We start from the raw sequence: 8,892 nt of genomic DNA, 5'->3' as shown, positions 1-8,892 counted from the left end.
TATATATATATATATATATATAAGAGATTCATCAAACTTCGCACTTATGTGATAAATTATGTGTAAAATTTATATGTATATTTGTTAGAAAATTTATTAAATTGTTTTGCATCTCACAAAACTTTAAAGCAAACAAATGGATAATAAAAATTTCGATCTCACAGATATTTTTCTATATAAAATTTATTTATATAATTATGGGTTTATTTTGTTTGGTTATCATTATTTTTGTTTATATCTTGCAGTTTTTTATTTTCTTCGTATAATTTTTGCATTTCTGATAATTCACTATTCATACGTTCTTTTATCATTTTGTTTGTCCTACAATTGTTAAAAATATACAATATTAATATATTTAAAAAAATCAATATAATTTTATAACTTATACATTCAACGATATAACACAATATACTTATATTGAATGTAGATGTAAGATCTCTCTTGTAAGAAATATCAAATTCAATATTTAAATTATAAAATGAATAATATTTTACTTACGTATTTCTTGCATTTATCCAATTTTGTTGTGCTTCTAATACTTCATTTATAGTTATTCCTGATAACTTAAGAATAATAAGTGATACACTGCCACACATTCCACCTAATATACCACCAAGTCCAGTGCCAACAAGCGCTCCTCGAAGCCCGAGGTTCATTTTAAATAATAATCCTGCTATGGAACCACCCAACATATAATTCTCTAGTGCTATCTTTCCACGATATGATGATGTACATGTTGTTATGGAACTATAAAATAAAATATCATTTTAACTTTCCATAATTTTAGGCCATATAAAGTATACATACCTAAAGATAAAACAAAATGTCCCAAGTTTTGTTCCATATAGCCCACCCTTCTTTAAAAAATTTGTAACGACTAATCGTTGAAGACTTTGTTTTGCATCAAAATGGCTTATGAATCGTGTTGCTTCGTTATTCATGATGAAATTATTTATTGTAGTCTTAGCTGAACTCATACCACCCATAACTAAGCCAACTGTAAAACCTGATATTGTTATATTTATGATAGATTGCAGTTCTTTTGAATATCCATTTTCTCTAAAAAATAAAATTATAATTACGAACCATTATAATAAAAATTTTATTTATGCAATTGAAGTAAAAAAACTTTTATATTTAGATATGTATACATACTCAAGAGAAAAAATTTTTTTTACTCTGTCCCAACCTAATTCATCATCTAGTGGTTTTATTATTGTATTTGCAGGCTTATCATACTGATCATTGCTTTTGAAAAATGGAAATACAGACATCAACATTGGGCTTCTGATTAATAGGCGTGTCATTTTAAGCTTTAAATTATTTATTACAAATTATATATGTATATATCTATATATGTGTGAATATTAATAAATCTGAAATCATTTCGAACAAAGTTGAAAGCTTGAGCATTTATATATAAATATTTCAAATATAGCGGTATAATAATAACAAACACGATGGAACAAAAATTAAATATAATAGGATAAAATTCAAGAATTATTATTTCCGCATATAACCTTCTGTTTAACTGAAGTCAGTATATAGTTATATATAATGAAATTGTTACCACTGTCACAAAATGATTAAAAAATATATGTACATAAGTATTAAAAAATAGATGTACATAAGTATTAATAAATATTTCATAGAAAATTAAATAAATATCACAGATAATCTCAAAAATTTGGTATTTTAATTAGTTTTACACTAGTATAAACACGAAGTGTTATTAAGACAAACCGCTTTTTTGGTGCATGCGCATTGATGCATGATTCGATAATCAATATTCGATCACTATAATGCATCACTATAATGGACTATGTCCCAAAATTGACTGCCAGTACTGAAAATCTATAGTATACAAAGTATTTTTAGCGCTGGCAATAAACTTGGAATACAGCTAATTTATAAAGATCCCATTAGGAAAATTAAGAATATTGTAAAATACTACAAATTTTCAAAAGACTAAAGATGAGAGAAAGAAATGTCAATTTAATGATAAATAATAAATACATTTATTTCTTTTTATCTATAATATGAAATTTCAATTTCACCGAGTCTTCTTCAGCTGTAAAAAAATAATAGCTGCGTTCGTCGGTTTCAATACTTGAGTGAGCACTCGCTGCTATTGATGTATTTTTCTAGATCTAAAATACTGATTGGATAATCTGAAGGAATACACCAATAACAGCGAACGCCACTCAATTATTGAGTCCGCTGAATGCGACCATTATTAGCCCGATATGTCAAGCCTATTGATTGGCTGTAGGACAGAGAGGTTTCTCGGATCTGTCTATCCTGCAGCCAATCAACAGGCTTGAAAAGTCTTGTACATTACATAAAATATCGGCCTTAAAGCCTTACATAATAGAGTTGCAATTCGCAAACTGTGCTTAACCAAGAAATTGGCCAATCACAGTTGAATATAAATAAAAATAATCGACTATGATTGGCTAATTTTTTACAGTTTACGAATTACAATTCTATATAACAGGTCTAAGATGCCATTACAGCTATAGTCCATTTAATGCTACAAATATTTCGAAGCATTTTTTGATTGGTCAAAAAATTCTTTTTTCTGATTGGATCAATCAAACGCTTCGAAGCATTTGTATCACCACATCCTACATGGGGTATTTTTCATTTGATGACACAAGTCTACACAAGGATCGTTCATTTCTATCTTTGTTTCTGAATATCAAGAAAGATAGAACAATGCTTGTATCACAAAATTGACGAATAGCAAACTCACGATGCTCAACTATATAAAAATACTTTTAGACTTAATGTTTGTAACCTTTTTTTTAAATTGACGTTCAGCAAAGAAAGCAGCTTTGCAACTGTTGTAAAATTCTTGAATATAATTAGTTATACATATTTATACATTTAGATCCAATGAGGAATTAAGGGCAAGACCAATCATATTAAATCGATTCTACATTAGTTGCAAGCCGATCGCAAGTTTGTGTGACAGCCAATCTGAAGTTTGCATTTTGAAATCAACGCTTCATATTGGCTGTCGCAACAAACTTGCGATCAGCTTGCAACTAATGTAGAACCGGCTTTAAGAGACAGAAGATGTATTTCTGTCTTGCTTAGTAATTTATCTTCTTTCTGTACATGTGCCAAAAAAAGAAGAGGATAGAAAAATTAAAACATTTCTGTCTTGCTCAATAACTTTTCTTCTTTCTGCGCATGTGCCAAAAAGAGGATAGAAGAGGATAGAAAAATATTTCCTTTAGATCTTGCTCCCAGCTTGATGTCTATATTCCTACTTTCTATTCCAGTAGTATGAGTTCTATGCATACAGATCAGTGTAAACTTACCTTAATAATGTATTGGTCAAGCAAATACGTCAAATATGGAGTGGTTATGCGTGTCATTGTTCATTGATGACAGCTCTCTCTCCGACATTTCTCTCAAGATTATTACAATGATAATAGGATTATTATAATGACAAACGTAGAAATATGAATAGCACATCCAAATGTCAATGTGCTTTATACTGACTAGTTAATAAAGGTAAATCGTTGAAAGAAAATGTCGTTTTACGTTGAACAGGTAATCGCTTTTCCTGCAGAGACGAGATCATTATGATGAATTATTTTTGGAAGAGAAATATTAAAATTTTTGTCATACACAGTGAATACGCAAATAATTCAGCATAGATCTGTAGACATTTTGTTTTTTGTGATATCAAAAGTTTAATAAAATTTCTTTTGACATGTTAGTTCAGTTGAGTTAATTGCATATTTTGAAAAATAATAGACAAATAACTGTAGAACAAACATTATACTTGACTAAATTGTGATAAAAATTTTTTTATAATTATATAAAAACTCATAGGTTATGTTAAGATAAATTTGATAATATAAATTCAAACTATTAAGATAAATTTATACTAAATAATATAATAAATTTTCATTTTTTTCATAATTTGTAAATGATTAAATAATTGTATTTATTATGCAATATATTACATATATAAACATTTTAATATTTATTTGTGTATTTTATATTTATTAAGACTTTTTTTATTATTTCAGTATATAATATACTATGAACAATAGTTTTTAATTCAGTAGTTGAAATAATAGCATTATCATGGAGGAGAACGAACTATACAATGCTACAGTCTCATCTTTTTTTGGGATTGAATCAGCATTTTGGAATTATTCCGATCATGTCATCTTGGATGATCTTAAAATGGATAGTAACTTTATATGGTTGCTATGTTCACTAGTATCTGCCATATCCTGGATTGTTTATATCGCTTATTATAATAGTAGAGTAGCTGGTTATATATTGACAAAGTTGTTAAATCGGTTTGTTATTAGAGACGGATATGTTAAAGTTGGTAAGAACATATAGCATATTTAACAGAGAAACAAACTATTTCAGATATTATACATTTATTTTATTCACAGGATCTGTCATACTAAGTGCTTTAAGTGGGAAGATAATGTTTAGAGACATAGTTTATATCACGACAGATTATAGTTTTAGAATTCAGGATGGTTGGCTCATTTTTAGGTGGTGGAGAAGCTATGTCCCTAAAGATGTATCAGAAGGCAAATATTTTTTTAATACTAGATATTATAATTATATAAATTTTCTAACCAAATTGTAAAATAATATATATATCTTATAATATTATTTTATATATTATAGATCTCTCGCATTCTGACACACGATTGTCAGTTATGTTAAATGGCTTTGAGTTACATGTTTACAATCGCTGTCAACTTTATGCACAATTAGAAAAATCTTTTGGTCTTATACCACAAATGTTTGCTGATGAAGAATGTCATAATATAAACAGTGACGATCTAGATGGAGAATCTATAAATAATGCAGCTAATGAAATTCGTCATTCACAAATTAACGCAATGGATGTATCTCGTCATGTGGATAATATTAGAAAGAAGGAAGCTCATGTGATTGCACGTACTTGGAGAGACTTGATACCAGTTATTAAATTAGATATTTGCACAGTAATATCAAATTATTCTATTCTACTTTAACTTTGCTTTATTTATACTTGATCACAAATTTGTAAAATATTGCCGCAATATGTTCCTTCTTTTTTAGGGAAGACTAGTATTTGGTAATCGATTAGTGCCAACTACATTATCAATAACAGTGGAAGAAGCACATTTTGTATATTCTACAAAACCAGCAGCATCCAGGCATGATCATTTTATGCACTTTACCAAGTGCAAAGCTGAGAATTTTAAAGTTATTTTGGCTCCTAGCCCGAAATATACTGGAATGGTTGATGATCCACCTAGATATATGGGAGAAGGTTTTGTTGTTTTAAGTTCAAATAATATGGAGGTTTATTATTACATGGATGAACCTGGTGTTGTACCGGAACATCCTGAAATGATACAATTGGTGAATGGAGACATGGTTGAAGCAATGCCTCCCATATGGGGTATTGATATCAAATGTGGAAAGGGTACAGATTTTAGTTATGGCCCTTGGGCCGATAGACAACGAGAAAATTTATTTAAATTCTTCTTTCCCAATGATTATCAACCAATGAAAATTACAAAATTGCCTAAACCAGGAGATAAAAGACAAGTTCAATCGTTCGACATTAGATTATCAACATTAAATGAAGCAACGATTGATATACTTTTTAGTAAAAATAGAGAAACAAATGCTGTTCACGTTAATGTAGGACCAGGATCATATTTAGAAATTACAATGCCATGGATAGTATTACAAGACGGTTATACTACAAAGATAACAGGTCAGCTTTTGCATTTGGAAGCTACAACTAGTCTACAATATCGAAGTCTTGTTGAAAGTGAGACTTTAGAATTTGGAGTAAAATGTCATTATCCCCTTAAATGGAACGATCATCAAGAATGGACGCTGAATTTAACTGGATGTAAAGCAACTGCTAATTTAGTTTATTCGCATAAAGACTTTTTTCAAGATATGATCAATGATTGGGCGAGTAAAGCAAGACCTGATATTTTACACTTTGTTCCATATACTTGGAAATTTAGTTTACTTTTAAAAGAATTTGAACTGATTACGCTTTGCAATGAATACAATTGGATCGATTGCTCGTCTCAGAACCAAGAGAATGCGCACATCGCTTTTTGCGGGGAGCTTTTTGATCTCTCATTTGATCTTCCATTTGTAGACTTTCTACCTGTTACGATACCTTTGCGTTTCTGGATTCAAGGAGAAAGCGTTGATCTTTTGTTCTACTTGCCAGAAGTTAATACTAATCGTATTATTTTATTGGCATTAGATAAGAATGCAAAGATTATGACGCGTGATGGATCTCATAAGCACTTACATGAATTGAATAGAGGCAAGAAATGGAGAAACTTTTGTCAAAAGGAGTCAGGCTGGGTCGATTGCTGGTCTGTGCCGATCGTGGCATTAAGTATTAATTATACTTATCACCTATGTCCACCTTTAGGTCCTACTCCACAAGCTAATATAACAACTCCAGAAAAGGAAGAAATTCTCTTGTCTCCTATGCGAATTCCTAAATGTAGGAAATCGCCAGGCTTGCAATGGGCAAGAAATGGTGCACAAAAATTTGATCCACAATCCATAGCACCTGATAAAGTTAGTGTAGAACTTGAAATCGGACCATCCATATTAATTTTGTATGGATCTTTGTTAAAAAATTTTATGCACTTGAAGGAAAATTTATTTGGAGATTATCAAATGTTTACTGATATGCAACAAAGTAGAAACTCTTCAACATCTGTAAATGCAGAAAGAAATAAGGATAAAGATATACAAAATAGCAGTATCGAGGTATCTATGGAAGATGAAGAAATAAAATCTAAACCGTTTGATCCGAGAAATTATAGACCGTTAGAAGTGACTGTTGGTGTTACTATGCATGACATTCAAGCTCATTTAATAAAAAATTGTAATGAAAATGATCCATCATGCCCGGTTATACTTTTAGAACGTTTTGGATTTGAAATGAGAAAGGGTTATAAGGAAACGCAACTTCAGTTATTGCTTTCTCCTGCCATTGCTTTAGTCACAGATAACGTATCAAGATCAAATAAAGAACATCATCTAAATCGGGGGCATTTAATGTTGAGTGCATTGCAAATTAGAGGTCACGCTATGTTCAGCAATGAAGGAAGAAGTTTAGATCAAGAAACATTGGAGTATGCTTGGTTGATCGAAGTGCAATTAGGCAAATTAAGTGGAAAGATCACTTCTCCCCAATTACATCATTTTGTTACATCATTAGAGACTTTTTTGTTAATGGCAAAAAATACAGAGAACAGTTTACGCCCACCCAATTTACCTTTTCATTGCCACCATGGTCTCGCACCACTGCAATGTCCAGAGAGCGATGTTGATAAACATTATAGGTATTATCTTCTATTTTTTACAATAAAAAGTAATAGAATAATAATGATTGATGAACTCTATTATTGTTGTTGTTGTTGTTATTATTATTATTATTATTATTATTATTATTATTATTATTGTCACCACCACCACTATCATCATCATCATCATCATCATCATCATCATCAAATTAATATTTCAGGTGTCCAAGTTCCGAAGATATAAAATATAGAATGACGAGACTGTCCATAGATGCTGTTGATTTATACCTACAAGAAGTAGGTACTGCCATACAATTTTGGATATCTCCAATTCGTATTGCTAGTTGTAATCTTCATGGACATCAAGTAAAATCGGGTGTCACCGCTGTATTACCTACAATATCTATTCGCCAGTTTGTATCCGCAGCAGATTATTTTGCGAATACAAGTAATACTAATACAACTGGTAGTGGTAGATCTCATAATAACGCAAGCAGTCGAATGTCAGGTATTCTTGTTTACTGTTTTTACTATTGAATTCTTTAAATGTACATATTTAAATTTGTAATAAAAAAAATTTTTAATATATTTTTTACATATGTAATGTAATACATAGGTGATGGATCAGATATTTGGCTTGAAGTAGGATCAATATCTTTGGGTCCAGTTGTTTTAGAAGCCGCGATTTCTCTTCCAACTCCAGAACACAATTTGCATTTAGTACAAAATAAATATTTAAAAATGCATGATGATGTAACAAAACGTTTGTGGTTTCTATGGCCACAGGAAAGTGGAATAAAGGCAACGAAATGTGGTTGTATTGGAGGTTGTGTATTTTTTGGCAATAACCGGAACGGACCAAAATTTTTTAAACCAAGCTATCATGATCTTCAAGATGGTATTAACATAGCCGCGTATAGGTAAATATTTATTTTCACATTGAAAACATGTTTGATTCAAGAGTTTTATCGAGATAATATTTTCTTGTTATGATATAAATTACTTTTATTCATAGAATTCATGAACCTGGTAAAGAAAAAGGATTTGGACAATCTATTTTGCATGATGGGCAATTGGTATTCCACACACCACCATACAGCTTGCAAGATATATCTTTGCAAGATGTGTGCTATTCTATGACAGGATTGAAAGTAACACTTAGTCAGGATGGTCCACAAACTCTGAAGAAAAGTATTGAACGTCCAAGGTCTGTGACCGATCATAATAAAGAAGAAAATAATAGTACAAAGTTAAACGTTGCGTCTGCAAGTCCATTGATATCTAGTGGAGATAGGAAATCGTTGGACAGAAGATTTTCTTATACATCGATACGGTAATCTTTGGCAGCGGTTTTTTTTAATTATTTAAATATTTTCAGATAAATAATTATTTTTTGTTTATTGATATTGCACGATTTAATCTAGAAATTGCATTTCATATTTTGTAATCTATATCCTTATTGTTAAAGAAATTAAAATAGTATTAATATTTATTAGTTGCTGCGTAAATGATTGAAATAAAAAATAGTGTACGTAAAAGTTATTTAAAGATATAAAAA

At 30.2% G+C, this 8,892-nt stretch overlaps 2 protein-coding genes across 2 annotated transcripts in view; one reads left to right on the top strand and one right to left on the bottom strand.

The window, feature by feature from the left end:
- Positions 1-215: 215 nt before the first annotated feature.
- LOC108687768 (RPII140-upstream gene protein) lies at positions 216-1,887 on the bottom strand (the record flags this gene model as incomplete). Its single annotated transcript, XM_018193717.1, has 5 exons — positions 1,744-1,887; positions 1,156-1,248; positions 808-1,059; positions 499-747; positions 216-321 (listed from the first exon to the last, which is right to left on the bottom strand). Coding segments are annotated over exons 1-5 (765 nt in total), but the record flags the coding sequence as incomplete, so codon positions are not given.
- A 2,220-nt stretch (positions 1,888-4,107) lies between these two features.
- Positions 4,108-8,892, top strand: part of LOC108687791 (uncharacterized protein KIAA1109) — a 22,562-nt gene continuing 17,777 nt past the window's right edge. Inside the window, exons 1-7 of the mRNA XM_018193741.1 lie at positions 4,108-4,360; positions 4,431-4,574; positions 4,675-4,997; positions 5,095-7,373; positions 7,556-7,857; positions 7,951-8,254; positions 8,350-8,667. Coding sequence (XP_018049230.1) covers positions 4,108-4,360; positions 4,431-4,574; positions 4,675-4,997; positions 5,095-7,373; positions 7,556-7,857; positions 7,951-8,254; positions 8,350-8,667 — 3,923 coding nt within the window. The remainder of the gene's footprint in view (positions 4,361-4,430; positions 4,575-4,674; positions 4,998-5,094; positions 7,374-7,555; positions 7,858-7,950; positions 8,255-8,349; positions 8,668-8,892) is intronic.

Source organism: Atta colombica, unplaced genomic scaffold, assembly GCF_001594045.1.
Source record: "Atta colombica isolate Treedump-2 unplaced genomic scaffold, Acol1.0 scaffold216, whole genome shotgun sequence".
Lineage (NCBI taxonomy): Eukaryota > Metazoa > Arthropoda > Insecta > Hymenoptera > Formicidae > Atta > Atta colombica.
Note: the sequence above shows the minus strand (reverse complement) of the source record. Positions and strands in the feature narration are given on the sequence as shown.